At 47.8% G+C, this 23781-nt stretch overlaps 1 protein-coding gene across 1 annotated transcript in view; it reads left to right on the forward strand.

Moving 5' to 3' along the window:
- LOC140404121 (meiosis inhibitor protein 1-like) overlaps window positions 1-23781 on the forward strand; it is a 221306-nt gene that overhangs the window by 105033 nt on the left and 92492 nt on the right. The window contains exon 6 of the mRNA XM_072492540.1: window positions 11874-12077. Within this exon, the coding sequence (XP_072348641.1) occupies window positions 11874-12077 (204 nt within the window). The remainder of the gene's footprint in view (window positions 1-11873; window positions 12078-23781) is intronic.

The following is a 23781-nucleotide window of genomic DNA, read 5'->3' on the forward strand; positions in this document are numbered from 1 at the left end:
ACTTGCAATTTTCAAGTTCAATTCGCTCAGTTTTTAATTGCAATTGTCGGTATTTTGACTCCACTTCAAAGACTTGATTTTGGAATTCTGTTATTTGAAAAGATAACTGCTGGAGTTCAGAGGTTTTGTTTTGCAAATCTGTTTTAATTTCATCATGATGCTCAAGTTTGGATTTTGCAACTCGTAAATCTGTTTTAATTTCATCATAATGCTCAAGTTTGGATTTTGCAACTTGCAAACCTGTTTTAATTTCATCAGAATGCTCAAGTTTGGATTTTGCATCTTGCAGTTCTGTTTCAAGTTTGGATTTTGCATCTTGCAATTCTGTTTTAATTTCATCATAATGCTCAAGTTTGGATTTTGCAACTTGCAAATCTGTTTTAATTTCATCATAATATTCAAGTTTGGATTTTGTATCTTGCAATTCTGTTTCAAGTTTGGATTTTGCATCTTGCAAATCTGTTTTAATTTCATCATAATGCTCAAGTTTGGATTTTGCAACTTGCAAATCTGTTTTAATTTCATCATAATGCTCAAGTTTGGATTTTGCATCTTGCAATTCTGTTTTAATTTCATCAGAATGCTCAAGTTTGGATTTTGCATCTTGCAAATCTGTTTCAAGTTTGGATTTTGCATCTTGCAATTCTGTTTTAATTTCATCAGAATGCTCAAGTTTGGATTTTGCATCTTGCAAATCTGTTTCAAGTTTGGATTTTGCATCTTGCAATTCTTCAACAACTGTAATTAATTGTTTTTTAGTGGACCTATACTCATCATCGCTTCGCTCAGTAGTTAATTGCAACTGTTGGTATTTTGACTCCACTTTAAAAACTTGGATTTGAAATTGCTGGAGTTCAGAGGTTTTGTTTTGCAAATCTGTTCTAATTTCATCATAATGCTCAAGTTTGGATTTTGCAACTTGCAATTCTGTTTCAAGTTTGGATTTTGCAACTTGCAATTCTGTTTCAAGTTTGGATTTTGCAACTTGCAAATCTGTTTTAATTTCATCAGAATGCTCAAGTTTGGATTTTGCATCTTGCAAATCTGTTTCAAGTTTGGATTTTGCATCTTGCAATTCTGTTTTAATTTCATCATAATGCTCAAGTTTGGATTTTGCAACTTGCAAATCTGTTTTAATTTCATCAGAATGCTCAAGTTTGGATTTTGCATCTTGCAAATCTGTTTCAAGTTTGGATTTTGCATCTTGCAATTCTTCAACAACTGTAATTAATTGTTTTTTAGTAGACCTATACTCATCATCACTTCGTTCAGTATTTAATTGCAGCTGTTGGTATTTTGACTCCATTTTAAAAACTTGATTTTGGAATTCTGACTCCACTTCAAAAACTTGATTTTGAAATTCTGCGATTTGAACATTTAACTGCTGGAGTTCAGAGGTTTTATTTTGCAAATATGTTCTAATTTCATCATAATGCTCAAGTTTGGATTTTGCATCTTGCAAATCTTCAAGAACTGCACTTAGTTGGTCTTTAGTGGACTGAAGCTGATGATCACTTTTATTTTTAACAATGATCTCTTGCTGACTGTGTATCTGTCCCGTAATTACCAGGGACCATTTTACACGTTCTGCACCGTGTAATCGTGTGCATTTTCCCCATGCTCTCTTGATATTATTGAAGGACCACTGTCCTCTGGGGATATCATACTTTGATTCAATTTTTTTTGAGGTTTCACATAGGTTAAAATGTCTACGAGTGAAAGATCTACAATCCCCCAACATATCTTCAACAGAAACATCTGGTATTCCAGCACCCCCCTTGGATGTAGTGGGGAGTAATTTTCTGTCTGCTAAAGGCTCTGAATCTACACTTTGATTAGGATCAGCCATAACTTTTCTTGATCGCTGACTGACGTTTTATTTTAGTTACTGCAGTGACTCATCTTCCAGTCACGTCTGATAGTCTGACCGACCGACTGGCACTTGGGCCGACTGGCACTTGATTTATTTAACACAGTCTATAAAAAATGTTCTTTTCAAGGGTCGAAGTACTGATTGATGCGGCTTTAAGACTTTTAATGGGTGAAAAAGATATTTCTTACCCCAGTCTAGCCGTGGGTTCCGGCTGTCTTCTGGGCCTCCTCCGATTATCTCCGAAGCTTCCCGAAGGTTCCCGACCTCCTCCGATTATCTTCGAAGCTTTCCGTCGTCACCTGGGCCTCCGAAGGTCGTCCTCAGTACTCCCCCCCACTGCCTGACTACGCCAATTAAAGGAAACTTTAATTCAAGGAAATCACTTGTAATCAGAAGATTCTAGGTTCGACTCCTGGCTGGCTCGCCAATTATTGGAAACTATAATTTAAGGGATTTTAACCTGTCGAACCACGCCAAGTTTGGGGGAAGCTTAGTTGATGAATCAAGTCCTGGCGCAATACGACAAGTTATAAGATTTGTACTATTTGTAGACTGTGTTAAGTTGTTCGATTCCTTGTATTATTCGACTTTGTATAGTTGAAGGAATTTATATCATCTCTGCTATTCGGTTATCAGTAGCACTTTGCGAATACTGGAACTCAGCAGAAATTTGCAGTATAAACTCCTCAGGTGCCAAAAAGAATTGTTTTATTTGTAGTCGCTTGATTACAATTTGAAAGTCATTTAAAAGGCAATTCGTAGACAATTCGAAGCTTTCAGAGAATTACAGACATTATCTTTCTTTGCTAAGGCAGACAGCTCGAAAGTAACTTTTTAAAGGTCAAAGTCTGGCAATGAAACATGAAGAGAGAGAGAAAGCTAATCTTCAGCTAAACTCAAACTCAAAGTCAAAAGTGGACTAACATCACTGACACAGACTGTTAAACTGACAACCCCCAAAAGACATAAACTAAAATGGAGACTAGAATCAAAGGCAAAAACTGACTAAACTAACAGAAAGACAAAACTTAAGCTACAAAGACAATACTCACAAAGACAACAAAACCCCAACCTAACCTAACCTAACCTAACCTAACCTTACAAAGACAATAAAACCTAAAATGGCGGGAGAAACTTTTTAGTTATACACTTTCATATCTGTCTTAAATCGTCTAATTACACCCCAATATAATCCTAATTGGTTTGGGTTAGACTCAAACACATTTGATTTGATGGCAAGCCGTCCATCTTCAATGTGCAACATCAGCTTTTCTGACCTAGCTGTTATCTGCATTGTGAACAATGGTGCTGTGTATTCAATCCCTTGACCTTGACAATTAGCACAAGACAGTGTCATTATCTTGAAAATATGCATTTGCCAGAACAACGGACTTCAGTAAAAGTGAATTATGCTGTATAAATGGGTATTTAAAACTGGGGCTCAACATTTATGCTTAAACAGCTATCTTTTACCTATACTAGTTGTATTTGAAATACTTGGCTTCTACACAGGGGTAGGGAAATTACTGGAGAGAATTCTTCGAGACAGGATCTACTCCCATTTGGAAGCAAATGGACGTATTAGTGAGAGGCAGCACGGTTTTGTAAAGGGGAGGTCGTGTCTCACTAACTTGATAGAGTTTATCGAGGAGGTCACTAAGATGATTGATGCAGGTAGGGCAGTGGATGTTGTCTATATGGACTTCAGTAAGGCCTTTGACAAGGTCCCTCATGGTAGACTAGTACAAAAGGTGAAGTCACACGGGATCAGGGGTGAGCTGGCAAGGTGGATACAGAACTGGCTAGGCCATAGAAGGCAGAGAGTAGCAATGGAAGGATGCTTTTCTCATTGGAGGGCTGTGACCAGTGGTGTTCCACAGGGATCAGTGCTGGGACCTTTGCTCTTTGTAGTATATATAAATGATTTGGAGGAAAATGTAACTGATCTGATTAGTAAGTTTGCAGACGACACAAAGGTTGGTGGAATTGCGGATAGCGATGAGGACTGTCGGACGATACAGCAGGATTTAGATTGTTTGGAGACTTGGGCGGAGAGATGGCAGATGGAGTTTAATCCGGACAAATGTGAGGTAATGCATTTTGGAAGGTCTAATGCAGGTAGGGAATATACAGTGAATGGTAGAACCCTCAAGAGTATTGAAAGTCAAAGAGATCTAGGAGTACAGGTCCACAGGTCATTGAAAGGGGCAACACAGGTGGAGAAGGTAGTCAAGAAGGCATACGGCATGCTTGCCTTCATTGGCCGGGGCATTGAGTATAAGAATTGGCAAGTCATGTTGCAGCTGTATAGAACCTTAGTTAGGCCATACTTGGAGTATAGTGTTCAATTCTGGTCGCCACACTACCATAAGGATGTGGAGGCTTTAGAGAGGGTGCAGAAGAGATTTACCAGAATGTTGCCTGGTATGGAGGGCATTAGCTATGAGGAGCGGTTGAATAAACTCGGTTTGTTCTCACTGGAACGAAGGAGGTTGAGGGGAGACCTGATAGAGGTATACAAAATTATGAGGGGCATAGACAGAGTGGATAGTCAGAGGCTTTTCCCCAGGGTAGAGGGGTCAATTACTAGGGGGCATAGGTTTAAGGTGAGAGGGGCAAGGTTTAGAGTAGATGTACGAGGCAAGTTTTTTACGCAGAGGGTAGTGGGTGCCTGGAACTCGCTACCGGAGGAGGTGGTGGAAGCAGGGACGATAGTGACATTTAAGGGGCATCTTGACAAATACATGAATAGGATGGGAATAGAGGGATACGGACCCAGGAAGTGTAGAAGATTGTAGTTTAGTCGGGCAGCATGGTCGGCACGGGCTTGGAGGGCCGAAGGGCCTGTTCCTGTGCTGTACATTTCTTTGTTCTTTGTTCTTTGAAGAAATCTATCCGGGAGTAGGCTTTATGGATGTGGGGAAAAAAAGGAAAATTCCCTGGCCACCAGCCTGGCAAACCTCCATGGATCCACTCCCCCCATCTGGTCCATAAACCCCTATGCACCTTGGCCGCAGCCGGCATCTTACCCGTCCTGGACCTCGACCGGTCCAGTGCTGGGTCCAGCACCGTGTTGATGTCCCCCCCATTATCAGGCTCCCTGCCTCCAAATCCGGATCCGACCCAACATGCGCTTCATAAATCCGGCATCATCCCAATTCGGGGCATATACGTTCACCAGTACCACCCGCACCCCCTGCAACCTACCACTCACCATCACGTACCAACCTCCATTATCTGCCACAATGTTCAGCGCCTCAAACGACACCCGCTTCCCCACCAGAATCACCACCCCTCTATTCTTCGCGTCCAACCCTGAGTGAAAGACCTGCCCTACCCATCCCTTTCTCAGCCTAACCTGATCTGCCACCTTCAAATGTGTCTCCTGGAGCATAACCACATCTACCTTCAGCCCCTTTAGGTGCACGAGCACCCCCTCCTCTCAGGCCCCTCACATTCCAAGTTATCAGCCAGATCAGGGGGCTTCCCGCACCCCCCCCCCCTGCCTACTAGCCATCTCCCTTTTTAGGACAGCCACGTGCCTGCGCCTCCCGCCCCCTCCATTCCCCCAGGCAGCGGACCCCCTCTCCCTCTCCTAGCTCCAGCTCCCCTTTGGCCAATGCAGCAGCAACCCAGTTTCCCCCCCCCCTTCCCCCGCTAGATCCTCCTCTAGCCGTTTTGCTACCCCATGGCACTCCCGTAAGTCAGCTGACTCCTGCTGACCCCGGCCTCTCCCACCACTCCATCGACCCCCCAGTGTGAGAATCCCTCCATCTTCCCCTGGCAATCCTCGTTCTCCAAGGCTTTTTGCCGCACCTCCCGGATCACCACCCTTTGGGCCTTCTGGGTCTCCACCAGCTTGTCGATCAACGCCTTCATCGGCTCTAGCAGTTCTGCCTTCAGCTCCGCAAAGCAGCGTTTGAGGAACTCCTGCTGCTCCTGCAACCATAGCGCCCACGCTTCTTGGTCTCCACCTGCTGCCATCTTGCTTCTCCTCCCTCGCACTTTTCGCTGCACTAAAATCACTTTCTTGACCGCTCCACTCCTGGTCCAATCCATACAGTGCCGGGGGAACCCGTACTGTCACGTTCCCATGCTGTGAACCGTCGAACAATTGCTGTTGGGGCCCCTCAAAAGAGCCCAAAAGTCTGTTTCTGGCGGGATCTGCCGAACATGCGACTTAGCTCAGCACAGCCGCACCCGGAAGTCCGCCTTTTGCAGTTTTAACACCTACCATTCTGTACTCTTCTCCACTTCCCTTAAATAAATATCTGTTAACTGTTAACTGTTTCTCAGCGAATTTGCATATCAAGAATCCCTCAGTGCCACTGAACCCTTATCAATTCCCTATTATCCCATTCTTTGATCTTTATTTTATTCCAGCTTCTTGATAGCAACACACACTTCTGAACTCTTGGTGCTGACTCCAGAGTAGAATTAGGGGGGAATTGAAAAGAAATGCTTTCACCCAGAGGTTGATGGGGGTCTGGAACTCATTGTCTGACAGGGTGGGAAATGCAGAAGCCGTCATTACATTTCAAAAGCACTTGGCAACGTACTTGAAAGGCCACAGCCAACAATGGGATTAAGCTGGACAGCTGTTTTTCACCGGAACAGAAGAGGTAGGCTGAATGGTCTCCTTCTGTCTGTACTGCAGATTTCTATGATTCTATGGCCCTGTCAGGCTAGCTGTGGATTTCTTGTTTCAGGTTGAGAATTAATTTGTGGAATTATTTTGGTCTTTTTTTGTCAGTCAGAAAATGTTCATTTTGTCTAAATGGTGCAACTATTTGTTGGACTTGCATGTTCTTTGGTTTAGTCACAGATAATTTGGCTGCACCCATGGCTGGTAGAACTTCAGTAATGGATGACGAGGTGGAACCATCTGCTGGACAACTTCTTGCTCAGCCCTTAACTTTTCTGTCCCATATTCTGCTGCATATTCTCAATCAGATTTAAATTATCTTCTTTGCCCACCCTGGGACTGGATCTTTTAGAAATGTTTCTTTGCTCAATGACATTACAATAATAAAGGAGGGGGATTGAAGATTGATGGTTTGACATACAGTGTGCCATTTGACATGATCCTGAAGCAGGGATTGAGAGATAGAGATATGGCCGTAGCCAGTTTTGTACGCTGTTTTGTTTGCGAGAATCAAATCATGTGAAGCTGCATCTTAAGGATAGCTCACCACTTCCATCAGTATCGGAAATAAAAGAGGGACAGTGGTAGCTTGTGTAAGGGAGAGCTACGAGAGAAACTTGTACATTTTTAAAATGGAGGGGTGAGGATTATGAATGAAGAAACCCAGGGAGAGAAGCTTGTTGTTTTTTAGAATCTGTGTTTGGCGGGGGGGGGGTCTACTTAATGAGGCCTCACGGACTTCTCGCTGCAAATGAAGGCTCGCAAGCTCATTCGCCTGGACCGCGCTCGCCAGCCCCCATTATCTAGACCTTGAGAGGGGGTGAGGGGGTAGGGACGAGGGGGGGGGGGGGGCAGAGGGGGGGGGGGTGGGCAGAGGGATTTCCTGGAGGGTAAGCCATAGGGCAGCCAGTGCTGCCTGGGTCGAGGTGGTGGCAGCTGTGAGCTTGGGGAGAGTGGCCAGGAGGACTCTCCTCCAGTGTCGAAAAAAGGTCAATGACCTACACCGGGCAGCACGAGTGAGTAGACACCACGACCCCCCCCCCCCCACCCCCAAAGAGCAGTTACCCCACAACTTCCCATGCGACCTCCAACCCTCCCTCCACCCCATCCCCCTTCAACCCCACCCCAACCCTACCTACACCCCTCCTCTCCCTTTAACCCCCACCACCCAAACAGCCCCCATCACAGTCCCCTCTCACCATGGGGAACCACCCGTGTGGCTAACAATGCCCTCTCTGTGTCTTCTCAGGAAAAGTTCTCCCATAATCGTCGGTGAGGGCCCAGACTGGCGGTAGGATACTGGTGGAGTGGCCGAGGTCAGGGCGGTCACCCACATGGAGATTGGCGGATGCTTCAGAGGTGAGGAACCACCGCGCTCCACCCGGGGGATCTGTCAAACGTGAGTTATTGCCCTACTGACTGACTGACCCATCCCTCCCACTGACCACATGTCCATTCACCCACAGGTCCTCCAGCCGACTGCGCCGGCCTATCCTTGGCAGCCCTCTCTGCTGCCTCCCATGAGACCACCTCAGAGGAGAGCTCCGAGGCTGCAACCATTATAGTCACGGCACACCCTCCAGCAGCGCAGATACACACACCTCGGTGGGACATGTTAGTAGACATGCTTCAGGGGCACAATCTGGTGAGCACCACACTGTTGCTGATGCACACCAGGTGGAGGCAGTCGGAGGGCTGCTGGATCCCAGGACCCAGCTGAATCTCAGCCAGATGCAGAGCCTGTGATACAGAGGTTCCTGGAGCCGATGGAGACGATAGTGAGCAGCTGTGACATTCCGAGGGCGATGTCAGCGTCGTTCTCGCAGATCCATAGCCGCTTGGAGGAGTCCCAGAGGCTATGGGCACAGGAGATGTTGCTGGCAATGAGTGGCACTGAGGCCAACACTGCTAGGGTGGGGCCATGGTGGAAAGCCTGGTGCATGCCGTCAGCACCATTGGTAAAGTTGTCGCACAGTTGGTGAGGGTCTCGGCACAATGTCTGTCTCACTGAGAGATGTCACCCAGTACCAGGCTGACCTTGATGAGGTTTTGCGTGACATGTCCCACTCTCAGGTGGTAATGGCCGAGGCACTGCGGAGCTTGTCCCAGTCGCTGAGGAGCATCGCTGAGAGCGTCAACACGATGTGCAGACTATGGGGACTGCCAGGGCTGGCATATCCAGATGATATCTCCAGGCATCTCCCCCTCCGCGTGGTACTCACCCACCCTCACACCCTCGGAGCTGTGTCCCATTCCCTGGGTGTTTGGATGTTGGCTGCTGCGTGTGTGGTGTTTCCTCCTGCAGTGTTCAGGCATAGTCGCCAGCCATCAAGGTGTGATTGGGATGCTAGGCAATGACTCCAACATGCTACATGGTCCGCCCATCCACGAGAATCCACTTGGTATGTGTGAGGTGCTCACTTAACCATGATTGCCAATTCCCTGTCAGTAATAGCCTTCAGCCGCACGGCCCCAGGCCTCGGCAGTCGGGTTATGGGTGATCGTTGGGGCAGACGGGCAGAGACAAGGGTTGCCCCTGGAACGGCTAAACGATCCGAGGTTGTCACAGTGGTGCCGCTAGCGGTTGCCCCCCAGTTGACCTCCCTCCAGCACCTCCGCCCCACCCTCCTATGGTAACCCACCCCTGCGGAGGGTCCTCCACCTTCAGCTGAGGGTCCCACACACCCCACCGATCACTGGGGTGGCAAGCCCAGCACCGCCGGGTTCTTTGCCTGTGAGCAAAGATGGCTACTCACCTCCTCGGCTCCCCACAGTAGCCCTTACGCCAGGTTCAAGTTTTTCAGAAGGAGTACTAATCGGCGCTAGCATGATCACTTGCTGGGGAGGCCATTGAATGACAGGAGGCCGTTGGATATGGGGGAAGCTCTCGTTAATTGTATGGAAATGGGGCTTAAGTGGTGATAATTGGTTTTTCACCATGATACGGCGAGATCCAAATTTCGTCTATGGGAGTGGGCTGGTTGCAACACAAACTGTTTGGCCCCTGGCGCGGTTCTCATTTTTGGCTACTCCCGTTATTCACCAGCCTCGTTTCTTTTGAGCGAGAGTGCAACGAGGAGAATCGCGCCCCTGATGTAATGCCACCTCCAGTCACCATTACCTTGACTCGCCTTTGCATATGTGTGTTAAGATGTGAGTTGTTAATAAATGAGGGCTGTCATGGTGTGTGTATATGTGTAGGTGGTGTGCAATAATTGTAGGAGAATGAAGGGAAGTGGGAGAGGGCATTCCTGTGAGTGCTGTGAATCTTGTGAACATAAAGGCCATTAGCAATAATCTTATCTTAATCATTTTAGTGAGATCATTAAATATTGTATCCATGTTTGGGGTGTTAGACTGCTTACATTTACATACCCTACAATATCTTCCCAGTGATAGCAGAGGACCCTTTGCACCCTGAGGAGGAAGAGGTAGTCCTTTCTCCTGTCTATTGCTTGTGATTGGGCCTTCCAGGCATTATCTGAGAACCTTGGTGCTCTCTCAGTACTTCATCTCCTTCTAAAGATTTGTCCCTGGTATCTACAACCACAATGCTCCCCCACCCACTTCCTTTATGCAGCTGGTCGCTTTTAAGTGATAACATAGATGCCCTATAGTCAGCTTCCTTGCAGCTGATGAGTAGCACAAAATGCTTGTTTCATGCCTGACATGATAATGATAAGCTAGCATGAATATTACAGCTTGAATTAGTTATCTGAGCCAGTGTGTCTGCAGAATCATGCCTGATTCTGGCTGCAACTGGATTTCTATAGACCTATATAAAAGGTGTGATTTTACTCAATGGGATCAAAGTCCTTAGCGAGGTTCTAGATTAATAAGGGGATCAGGGGTTATGGGGAGAAGGCAGGAGAATGGGGCTGAGAAAATATCAGCCATGATTGAATGGCAGAGCAGACTCGATGGGCTGAGTGGCCTAATTCTGCTCCTATGGTCTTATGGTGTTTGTGCCGAGGAATACAAGGCTATAAAATGACACTTGCGTTTTATAAGGGGCCTCAGCGAGGAACGTGTGGCCGAGGCCATACATAGCCCAGTTTTGTGCAATGAAGAGCTCCGCTCAATGGCATCCCACTCTCCGAGGTCTCGACGTGACCCCTGACCCTCCCCCAAGCCTCAGCGCACAATGGGAGGACCCCCGGGATTTAATATGTGGATTTGACGGAATTTACAATGCAAGGACTCACAAGATTGCGTTAGATCTCTCGAGGCGTTACGAGCCACATAGATCCTGGCTTCTCTTGGCCATGTTGTGCCACGGCGAGATGCTTTGGACACAGCATGGCTATAAAATCGCGCCAGAAATTCCAGGGGCTGGATTCTCCGTAGCCCCGCAACGTAATCGTGGCCGGCGCAGGGCCGAGAATCCACTTTCGCACCTCGCCGCCGAGGGGCCTTTGCCAGAGGCCCGCCCAGCAATCCTCCGCTCCCAATCCGCCGAGATCCCGACGGCGTGGAACTAACCACCTATTGTCGGTCGGGATGCTGGAGTGGCGGCTGCGGACTCAGTTCGCTGCCGCCTGGTCAGGGGCGGGCGAATTGGAGACCAGGGGGGGTCTCTAGGGGGCCGGGGATTGACTGTGCGGGTATCGAGGCTCTGGCGTACGGCCACTTGGCGAGTCTCTTTTTTCGGTGTGGCTCCGCGGTCTGAGTCCACCATGGAGCACGGCGTGGCCGCTGGAGACTGCCGCCATGCGCATGGGCGGTCTCCGAACTGGAAGTGCGGGGGCCCGCATCTGCAGCCAAAGCGGCGAGATTCACTCCGGGTCCCTGCTAGCCCCCTGCAGGGCATTGAATTAGTTCAACTTTCTTCTGGAATTTCGAGAGTAAAACGCCACTGTTTTTACGCCGGCGTGGGGACATAGTCTCATTTTCGGAGAATCCAGAAGTTTGTTATCCAAAACTGAAACCGTTTTGAGTGGCATCTTTTGAAAGAATTCTTCCAGAACTCCTACAGCAAAGAGAAAACCAATAAACTCGAAACAAACATGCTTCATTGTTGCTGGTGAGTTTGCAGTAACCAAGTTACCATTCTACTTTAAGTGTTCAGTAAAGTGTAACCGCGCATTGATGCATTTAAGGGGAAGCTCAATAAAAACGTGAGGGAGACAGGAATAGCAGGATATAATGGTAGAGTTATATGAAGTAAAGTTGAAGGAAGTTTGAGTGGTGCATAGACACCAGAATTGACCAATTAGACTGAATGTCCTGTGTCTGTGCTGTACATTCTATGAAAACATGATATGGAGGAAGCTTTAGCTTAAATTACTTTGTGAACAATTGTTTCAGTGTGAAGCATTTATTTTCAATATATTATTGCAATTTACTTTATTTAAGCGATGCTTCTGGAACCCATGCGAGTAGGACTGGTTTACCCTGATGAAGCAGTGAAAGCGTCAGTGTGCTATATTTTCTGTACGCTGTACAGTTACCCATCTGTTGCTGAGAAGCTATCCATGTATTTCGATGAGAGACTTTGCAAACTCTTTGTATCAATCATGGAGGCAGCACAGACCAAAGAACTGCAAGTAAACTCCCTTGGTATGTCTGCAGTGTTCTGCAGTGTATAGCGTTTTCTATGTGACATTAAAGTTGCGGAAAGTAGTTTTGGTTATTAGTTTGCATGCTACATTAGTTTATTCAGGAGATGATTTAGTTATTAATTAAACATGACTTTTCGTGTTTGCATTTTTATGTTGATAATTATGCATCATTAACCTGTAATGCAATTGAGTGAGATGGTAAAGTCATAGTAATATCACTGGACTAGTAACCCAAAGGGCTCGCCTAATGCTGTGGGGACACTGGTTCAAATCCCATCATGGCAGCTGGTGGAATTTTAATTCAACTAATAAATCTGAAATTGAAAGCTAGTCTCAGAAATCGTAACCATGACAATGATCAACAATTGCTGTAAAAACTTATCAAGTTTGTGTAATGTGGTCTGCTCTGGCACTAAAAGTGACTCCAGGCCCAAAGCAATGTGGTTGACCCTTTACTGCCCTCTTACATGACTCAGTTCAAGGGCAGTTAGAAATCGGCAACAAATACTGGTCTTGCCAGTGACACCCACATCCCATGAAAGAATTTTAAAAAAATTAGTGACATTTTGTTTTGTTGGGAGATTTTCTTTCTAATTTTTTCCTTGTGGTTCAATGGTAGCACTCTCGTCATTGAATCATAAAATTGTGGATTCAAATGTCACTGTAGAGGCTTGAGCACAAATCTAGAATTGGGGAAATAAACTTGCAGTGCTACAGGGATAGAGCAGGGGAAATAGGACTGATTGGATTGGTCTGCTGAGAGCCGGCATGGACTTGATGGGCTGAATGGTCTCATTCTGGGTCTTATATGTGTTGCATTGTTTGGAGTGGTGGCTTTTGGATAAGGTGATGGACTGGATTTTCATGAAGTCGGTGAGATTCCATGCAGGGATGAAAATGGCAGCCACAACCCCATTCCCAGAGCTCCTGATTATCGTGGAGCCTTTTAAGGGCTTGGACTGTTTTGGGTTACGAGCCTGCACTCCAGACCTGGCTGGCTCCATTGCGGGATTAGATATATCCTCGTCCTGCACAATGTTCACTGAGTCGGACTGTTTTTCCAAGGGTTATGGTTCACGGCACCTCAGAGAAGTTGTGAGCCATAGCCTGCATGAAGGAACCTTTTGAGATACATTCTGTTCATGCCCAATCCATGCCAAGGTATGCTACTTATCCATCCTCAAAGACTTCAAATGTCCTCCCATGCCCCCTTACCCCTCCTCCTATGGCCTCTCATGCCTATCCCCAGACCAAGCTATGGCACCTCCATGCACATTCAACCACTAGATACTGAATAGAACCAATGGATGCTATAGTGTCAATAGAAAGTGTAAAATTGCTTTGTAAAACGTCATTCATTGATAACTTTCCACTTCCTTAAAAATAGCTAATTTTTAACTACAGGCTGCAGCCACCTAAAATGGCTGATTCCCGATTAGAATGGTCAAACCCCGATCTAAAATGGCGAACGAAAGAGGCTGATGGGAAAATCAGCCAACAGGACTCAAACGGACAGCTGCAGGCAAAACAGTGTATTCGGCTCTGGGGAAGTCGGCCCAGGCCGATACCTGCAGCCATTAACATCACAACAACCCAGCCATCTGCATAGTAAGCAGTCATCCCCGGGAACAATTGCTACACATTAGCAACATAAAGCCGATCCAGACCTTTCGGCGCCAGCAGTGGCTGTGACAAAGGAAGGTAGACGACCACCCCCCGATCAAGGAATCGCCCCATTATTGGAGCATATCGAACCAAGTGATTGGGACCAAGTCCAATCACTTGGAACTAGGTACGAGGTCCGCCCCGAGAGGCGGGAAGCCCCTAGGGACTATAAAAATAGGGGCCAAGTTCAGATCGACCCTTCTCTTCCTGCTCGCAACCTTCGAGACCCTTCAACAAAGAAAACAAGTAAGTCTTACTCCAGCAATCGCTACCAGATAGGTGCTCCAGACTATCGACTCGTACCAACCTTTTTGAATCCCGCAGGCCAACCCAATTCGATAGACCATTCGTTTCCCTGACCTGGTGGGCCATCACCAAAGTTAAGTATTGGCCTTTAGTGGTAGGTAGTAGTCTAGAAGTAGGATTATTGTATAAGTATTTATTGCTGTATATAATAAATGATCGTTGATTTAACTTTTACTAAGCGGTGTGCTGCCTTATTAATCATTACTTGGACTTGAACCTCGTGGCGGTATCAGAAAGATACCTGCCGACTCGTGAGCAAAGGTGACAGAATTAGAGCTAATAAAACGAAGGCTAATAAGAGCAACATTTTGGCGACATCCTGACGGGACCCGATCTAGAAGTGGAAAACCACTCCGGGAGAACCCAAGAAATTTTGAATTAGAATCCAGTTGGAAACAAAAAAACCCACAAGTGTTCAAGCAGTTCTGATTAATAGTCATAATTCGGAAGTGTGTGTATGCATGCGTAACTAATAGGGCTATAAGATAAAATTGATAGATTTTTGTTGCGTCAAAACTGTCGGAAGTCTGTATTTTCGGAAATTAGCGCAAGCCGTACCCGCATCTATGACACCGCCTTAGCCCCCTGTTCCAAATTTAAACAAAGCAAGCGGATAGGAAAGATGGCCATGCAGGCAATGCAACGCCTCATGAACCCCGAGGAATTTGCGGTCGCAGCGACCAGCAGCAGTAGAGTGTGACAGTGTCCCATTTGGGAAGAGGAAATCCGGAAATACCTCAAGGGCAAAGGATGGCCCATGTGGAATGATTTCTGCGATAATGAAGACTCAGGTCCCGGAAGTATAGGGCATACTTGGTGGGAGAACATGAGTGAGATCCATAAAAAGAACTTAGCAAAAGCTCGCAAGCCGATGGCAATTGTGTCCTGTCTGGCACAATTGCGAGGCACAGAGGAGGTCGTCAAGATGCTCCGCAAAGAAGTGGAGGGCATACATCGTATGAGTAAAGTCGATGTATGCGAGGTGGAGAAAGAGAATCTGGAACTAAGGAGGAAATTAGCAGCAAAGGACGAAGAGGTGGCTGACGCCAAACGGGGTCACCAGTCTTGTCTGGCGCATTTGAGTAGTTTCCAGTCCCAGTATGAAAATGCTTATCAGGACACGCAGCGTGCAGTCCTGGTAAGGAAAGAAACAGAGAAGCAGGTGGAGACGCTACAGAAACAATGTAGTGATCTCAAGGCAGCCTTGAGAGCACTCCACACTGCAACCACAGAAGAAAGATAGAGCACCATAGACCATGCAAAGTGCCGGAAGCAAATTGCAGACCTGCAATCACTGCTTTCTGTCCAGAAAGGATTTCAAAAAACCTTGGGGGAAAAATTAGACCAGGAAGACGGCCCTGATTGGGAAGAATTACAGGAAACAGCACAGAGATATGTTCAGTGAACATGTGCGCAGGGAAAGCCCCAAAGGAGAAAAGCACCCCCACCCCCCACACAGCAGGTAGTTCAGGCTCCCATGAACCCTGTAATAACCCACCGCACAGCCACATCAGACGAGGCGGAATTCCTATATTCCACCCCCCTCACAGTGACCCAATTACGGGACGCATGTGCAAACATCACACCGTTCCGCCCCGCTTCAGACCCACACCATTTCTTTGCAACCGTCAAACATCAGGCGACCATGTATGGCCTGGATGAGAGAGAGCATGTAAAGCTCATGGTTCTAAGTTTGTATCCATCGGTAGCAGCAGCCCTTCCCGACCCCAGAACGTAGGAGGAGGCACCCTTGCAGAAATGCATACCGCGATCATGGATGCGATCGGGTATAACCGGGGTGACCCCGTAGATGGCCTAAATAAGTGTAGGCAGAAGAAGTCTGAGCACCCCACAACGTTTGCAGGACGCCTGTGGATTCACTTCGAAGCCGTTTTTGGAGATGTAGACCAAGCCCATTTGTCCCCAAACAATATGGCACCCTTATCTCCCATGCCACAGAGGCAGGAGAGAATGCCTGCAATAGTTATGATCCCTCGGAGGAGGCTCATAACGAGAAGTGGGTGGTTAAAAGAATGTCCCGCGTTTGGGAGCAGTCTGTTCACAATAAACCCGCCGCTAAAACCACCGAGGAAAAGCAAGCCGCCGCAGACATGCAGGTAGTAAAAGCCACACCTCACAACCCCGCCTGGGTAAATGAGGGAAAGAACAGCCCCTCCACCCAAATCACAAGAATGTTACAACTGCGGATAGTTGGGACATTTTGCAAACGAGTGCAATGGCCCCAAAAAGCCACAGAGAGCGCAACAGACAGGCGCTCTGATTAAGAAAAAGGCAGAGCCCATCCATTGCGTTAGCGCCCGTTCGGATCAGACGGACTTGACCGAAACAGACTGACGGTGTACGGGCTCCCCCAGTTGGGTCTGCGATACCCTTTGGGATAGGTCAGGCCGACCCGTAGTCGCAGCGAAGATTCGGGGACAGCCTATCGAGTTTCTTTGGGACACAGGAGGGTCCCGCACCACCATAAATTCCTCCACCCTTTTTCAAAAGGACACGTGGCCCATTACAGCGCTATCACCCTCAGCAGCTTTACAGGCCACTCGCAGCAAGGACACATCACAGCCCCTGTATCCATCCAAATCGGAACCATAACCACAAAACAGCCCGTAGTTTTAGTAGACCTGCCCCACACAGCAGAACACATCCTGGGGATTGATTTTATGAATTCCCACCACCTATCCTTCGATCCAGTCAACCAGTGTGTCTGGAAGATGGCGAAATCCGCTAGAGCCCCCGCAACGCTCAACATAGGGGACTATATGAACAAAATTAGCGCAGTCGGCGGGTTTTGGTTCAACCCCACCACACTCAGCACGGACAGGCAGGTTAGGGCAGTCCTGCAAAAGAACAGGGCAGCATTGGCGACCCACAAGCACGACTGTGGACGGATGACTGGCTCCGTACAAGTGACAGGACCGGACCCTAGACCCCAGAAACAGTACGGATTCCCCCTAGAAGCAGAGGGAGAAATCCTAAAAGTTATAGAGAGCTTATTAGAGCAGGGCGTGCTAAGATCAGTAGCCTCTACTAATAATGCCCCGATTTGGCCAGTAAGAAAGCCCGACGGATCATAGCGCCTGACCATTGATTATCGGGAACTCAATAAAGTCACCCCCGCAGCAGCCCCCACCGTAGCAACAAGTCCTGAGACCATGCTCAAACAGGGACTCCATGCCCGATATTTCACGGTTTTGGACATCAGTAATGGATTCTGGTCCATTCCATTGGCAAAGGCGTGCCAGTATAAATTTGCCTTCACTTTTAGAGTGCAGCAGTACACGTGGACATGCCTACCACAAGGCTTCCACAACTCCCCCTCCATTTTCCACCGACAGCTGGCAAATGGACTAGCAAAATTTTCTCGCCCCGAATGTCTGGTACAGTATGTGGACGGTCTACTACTGCAGACAGACACTAAGGAAGAGCACATTGAGCTTCTGTCCGAACTCCTGGAATTATTACATTCCATTGGCTGTAAAGTCAACCCCAAAAAGGCCCAGATATTGGAAGAAAAAGTGGTATATTTGGGTCCAATTATCACACACGGCAAACGCGAGATCGAGCATAAAAGAATTGACTCGATTGCTCAATTGCCCCTTCCCCAGAACGTTTCAGCCCTCCGGTCGTTTTTAGGACTGGTTGGCTACTGCCGAAACCACATTGACGGTTTCGCCAGCAAGGCAGCGCCCCTCTCAGACCTCCTAAAGAAAGGAGCCCCCTGGGAATGGCTTCCACAGCATACGGATGCTGTGGAGTCATTAAAACAGGCGCTCATAGCCGCCCCCGCACTACAAGTTCCAGACCCGCTTTCCCCTTACGCAATAGAGGTAGCGACCACAGACCGCACCCTTTCAGCCGTGCTCCTGCAGGAACGGCACGACCAGTTAAGACCCGTAGCTTATGCTTCCTGACTTTTAGATGCTGTGGAGCAGGGATTTTCAGCCTGTGAGAGGCACCTGCTCGCAGTTTTCTGGGCAGTCCAGTACTTTTCCTATATTACCGGACTGAACCCCATCACCATTCTGACCAAGCACACCCCCACCCAACTTTTACTGGACGGACGACTTAAGGACGGTACCGTCAGCCAAATACGTGCAGCTTGGTGGACCCTTCTCTTGCAAGGACGGGACATCACAGTAAAGCGGACAAAGACTCACACATACTTAGCGGACAATTTGCAGTACCCCGGAACCCCCCATGAATGTGAAATCATCTCTCCACACCACAACACAGGCCCCTTTATAGCAAAAACACCCCCCCAGAAAAATAGGAAATCCATCTCGGAGCCCCCCTCACCCGGACACGTGTGAACCCATTAAGATTTATGTGGATGGATCTTCCACAGTCTTAGATGGGCAACGCATAACAGGTTGCGGGATTTATGTTGAGGACGCGCAGGGACGCGCCCTCGAGGAAATAGCATTAAAACTCCCCGGACACTTAGGCGCGCAGGCAGCAGAGCTTGCGGCCATCGTGTACATAGTAGACCACCCAGATTCCTTCCCCAGCCCAGCAGACATATACTCAGACAGCCTCTATGTCTGTAACAGCCTTACAGAATTTCTGCCCCTGTGGGAAACAAGAGGATTTGTTTCCGCGGATGGGAAACCCCTCCCCTCAGCCCCATTACTCCGCCATATTTTACAAAAAGCCCAGAACAGGACCTTTGGCATCATAAAAGTCCGCAGCCACCATCGTTCCTCCCCCCCTGGAAATGTAAAAGCCGACGCACTGGCTAAGGCAGGATCCAGGCATGGGTATTTCTGGAAACCCCCCGAACGCGCGCCAGTGAGTGCGCCAGTGAGTGCAGTTCAGGTCACGCAGACTAGGATCGAGGATCTAGTAGAGGCCCAGAAGCAGGATAGCGCTCTCACTGAGATCGTGAAAGGGAGGTTTCCAGCCTCCTACGAGAGGTTCAGAAATACACTAACCACACATGACGGTGTGGTGTTAAAGGACACCCTTTATGTAGTTCCTGAGCAGGATAGGAACCAATTAATTTGTTTATTCCATGATGGTCATGGACACCAGGGAATCGATCGCACTACAGCCCACCTGAAACAGCTTTGTTGGTGGCCAAATCTCAAGGAAGATGTAAGCCATTACATTGAGAATTGCCTTATCTGTGCGCAGAACAACCCCGATAGATATGCCAAAAAGGCCCAACTCAGCCACATCCGACCCCTCAACGGCCCCTGGACTAACCTCCAGATTGATTTTATAGGTCCATTGCCCACTTGCAGGAATGGCTATAAATATGTTCTGGTGGTCATAGACACTTTTACAAAGTGGGTGGAAGCATTTCCAACCCGCACCAACACTTTGAAAACCACAGCCAAGATCCTAACCCACCACATCTTTACAAGATGGGGACTCCCCCGCTGTATTGAATCGGACCAAGGTTCTCACTTTACGGGACGGGTCATGCAGAACGTCCTCACGATATTTGGCATCACCCAAAAATTCCACATTGCGTACCACCCACAGTCGAGTGGTATAGTGGTGCGCATGAATCTGACCCTAAAAACCACCCTCAGAAAAATGGTCCAGCAGAACAACACCACTTGGGACTCAGTCCTCCCTTTTGCGCTGATGTTTTTGCGTAACACTGTTTCCACCTCCACAGGTTACACCCCACACACTCTTATGACCGGACACCCGATGAAAGGGACAGAATACTTGTTAGGTTTAGACCTGACCAGCCCTGAAGTAACGGCCCTCACCCACGAGAAAGCCGTGGAACAATTAGTTGCGAATGTAAAAACGGCTCAGTTAGCAGCCGCAGTTAAATTGGGCACCAAAAAGAAACAGAGCAAGGCCTGTTTCGATAAGGCAGTGCATGCAACGGAGTATGATATAGAACAGCAAGTGATGTTGTCTGTATATAACCCCAGCATATTCCTGTCTCCAAAATACTCGGGTCCGTACTCCATTGCGGATAAAGTAAGCCCATCGGTATACAAAATAAAATACCCAAATGGTAAGACTGCGTGGTTTCATATAAACCAGTTAAAGGCTTATGGAACACAGTCAAACCACGCCCACCACGTCATGCTTGACGCAGCAGACCACACCCCGCCCACAGCCAACGTAACCCGACCAACCCCTACCACGTCCAGCCCAGCCACGGACTCGACCTCGACTCCACCCCCAAAATATACACTCCGCCCTGGAACGGCCACAGACTGCAGCAGCAGAGACAGCGACTGTGACTCAGACGATGGCCACAGCACGCCTCCCTACTATCCCCATACAACCGGACCCATACCCAGCGACTCCGACTATGATCCCAGTGATCCCTTCCTGATCACTTTGCTAAATAAATCCCACCACCGACCACCGAACCACACGGACGACCCCGACTTTGTCCCCACACAACTCGATACAACTCATTGGCACCGCGACAACTCCTACAGACTCGTCCACAACGACGAGAGCAACCCCAACTCACACCAAGCAGCCCTTTCAGCCCTAATTCACTCCAGAGTTTGGCACCCGGGAGAAGGGGACGACCTCGAGTCTGACTCCCAAGCCGCCAACCCCTTTGCGACCCTGTTCGCAACAGAGAACTGAGGTGTCCACATGATGTTTAAAGGAAACGCTTGGGAGAAGTGTTGTCCTTCCTGATGGAACCTGCAGGATGTTTTATGTTGTTTGTACGTTTGTTTTGTGTTGTTCGTCCGACAGGAGAATTTTTTTTCCAGCCGCTTGTTCAGCGGTACCAACTTATCTGCAGATACCTGGTCAACAGACCAGACGCTTGTTCAATGGAACTAGCTTGTCTACAGACACTGGTCAACAGACCACACGCTTGTTCAGTGGAACTAGCTTTTCAGCAGATACCTGCTCACCAGACGCCCGATCATAACTGCTCTTGTGATTCAAGGATAGAATCACTGTAGCAACCCCACCACGATGACTACATTTCTGCCCGTTCTTGTCGGTTGCTCAGGCAGTGGAGAAACGACGTGAGACCCGCCCTGCCTGGGGACCCCTCCGTTGGTCAAACACGCTCGGGTAGGGGAGATACGGCATTGGTAGCCGTCCTATCCGGGGACTCCATCCAAATCTTACCCGTCGCGGCCCATACGCACCTCATTTGACATTCTTTCATTTCAAAAAGTTTTTATTTGTTGAGGTGACCTTTAGGTTGCTGCCATCTGCTATTTACATCCTGGAACATTTGGATGGTAAATAAGCACTGGTCCGTCATTGGGATGTATGCCGTGTCCTAACATTTGTTTTGGAAAAAAAAAATGAGGGAGTCACATATAGTGACCAATTATAAGGGAATAATTGGCCCCAAAGGACAGACACACTAACACACCGGATATTGAACCAAGGTAGTTACAGATACTATGCTTGTTTTTACAGAACTCCAGAGGCTCCAGGACCGGAGAAAACTAAGAACACAAGAAGGAAAAGGAAAGAGGACAGCCAGGACAGCCATGAGGACGCCCTTCATCGTGCTCAACATGCTTTTTGTGGACACTTGGTTGTGCGGGAACGCAGACCCCATTACTTCAAACCTCCCTGCCGTTAATGCTTCACTGCCCCGCAGTACCCAGAGCCCAGTCACCAGCGACACTGCATCTTCCTGGTGTGCCAGGTTCATAACCTGGTACTCCCTGTCCTACGTGATCGAAGCACTGTTAGCGTTGGCGATACTCTGCTGTGTAGTGCAGACTATGCGCCTCCGCAAATGGAGAAGGAGAGCGTACTGCGCTCGAACCCCGGTATATCGGATCAGACCCCCTATATTCGGTTACGACCAGACCCCCGGCCCCCGTGATCTATAACAAAATAATAAAGAGCATTCACTTGCGTTATTACTGTGAATAAAGAAATGTACAAATTTTTCATGAAAAACACTGTATGATCCTGAGCTTGACTGCCAAGCCAGGAAAGATTATGGAATAATGTGATTTTTGTTGTATGTTTTAGGAAGATAGGATAATGCAATGTTTAGTGAGTGTAGCGTAATAAGGTTAAAATAGAGGTTCCAAGTTTGTTATTTTGTAAATGCATGTCCCTGCCTGACATAGCGCCCTTAGAATTGTTAGGTAAAAATGTTTGTGCATAGCTAGGGTCAGAGCAGAGGCCATGTAGGAGGTGTGTCCCCCCCCCCCCCCCCCCGGTCAGGGAATGGAAAGAACAACATTTATGTGATCCTTCACGCTTCGCATTAGGATCACAAGGAGGGAATGTAGCCACCTAAAATGGCTGATTCCCGATTAGAATGGTCAAACCCCGATCTAAAATGGCGAACGAAAGAGGCTGATGGGAACATCAGCCAACAGGACTCAAACGGACAGCTGCAGGAACAGTGTATTCGGCTCTGGGGAAGTCGGCCCAGACCGATACCTGCAGCCATCAACATCACAACAACCCAGCCATCTGCATAGTAAGCAGCCATCCACTGGAACAATTGCTACACATTAGCAACATAAAGCCGATCCAGATCTTTCGGCGCCAGCAGTGGCTGTGACAAAGGAAGGTAGACGACCACCCCCCGATCAAGGAATCGCCCCATTATTGGAGCATATCGAACCAAGACGCCGAGATGACGGAGGCAGTGGACTCCGACTCTGAGATGGAGACACAGGACGCCTCAGAGGGGGAGTCCTCGGGCCCACGGGCCGTGGATGTACAACCGTTCATCACGGAAGCGCCGTTCTCCGTCTCATTACACGCTGCCCGATCCAGCGCCTTGTGCAAATGATGTCCAGCCTGCGGCAAAACAAGTCAGACGCCCTCCTTCGCCAGGGTCTTCGGTGGATTCCTTGGACTTTGGGGGGGTGGGATGTTATAACCTGCCTGCTTACCACTGGCTAGGGACTAATGGCAATCCCACAATCCTTAGGGAGTATGAGCTTCCCCAATGAGGGGGGGGGGGGGGGGGGGGGGACAGAGAAATAATTAGCAGATTCCCTGCATAAATAGAGCTGGCCAATTTGGAACCAGCTAGAGAGGAGTGAACAGCAAGGGAGTTACTGCTGCTGTTGTATATATATATATATGTTATTGTAAATAAATGTTATTTCTTTCTATCCTTCAACTCGTGCTGGATTCTTCGTGGCCCTCACAAAAGTGGTATTAAACTGTTTCTACTTCGATGCAAGGAGTATTACAAACAAGGTAGAAGAGTTAAGGGCACAGGTCGATAAATGGCAGCTGGATGTCATTGCTATAATGGAAACTTGGCTAAAGGAGGGGTAAAATTGGCAGCTCAATATTCCTGACACGGTAGAGTGGGTGATAAAAAAGGAGAGGAATAGCACTAATGGTTAAAGAATCAATTCTAGTTGTGAGAAGGGCTCATATACTAAACGTGTCAACAAACAAGGTTTTATGGGTTGAGCTTAGAAATAAAAAAGGGGCAGTCACACTTCTGGGAATATACTACAGACCCTCAAATAGCGAAAGGGAGAAAGAAGATCAAATATGAAGACACGTTGCTGCCTGTAAGAACAAAAGGGCAATAATAGTAGGAGACTTTACCTTTCCCAATATCAACTGGGATTCAAACAATATAAGGAGATCTGAGGGAGAAAGATTCATGTAGTGTGTCCAGAATAATTTTTTCAACCAATTATTGACAAACCCAATGAGAAGAGATGTCTAGACCTAGTCTTAGGGAACGAAGAAAGGCAAGTGGGTGAAGTGAGACTTAGCGACCATAGAGGGGATAGTGATCACAATTCAATTAG

Source organism: Scyliorhinus torazame, chromosome 29 (assembly GCF_047496885.1).
Source record: "Scyliorhinus torazame isolate Kashiwa2021f chromosome 29, sScyTor2.1, whole genome shotgun sequence".
Lineage (NCBI taxonomy): Eukaryota > Metazoa > Chordata > Chondrichthyes > Carcharhiniformes > Scyliorhinidae > Scyliorhinus > Scyliorhinus torazame.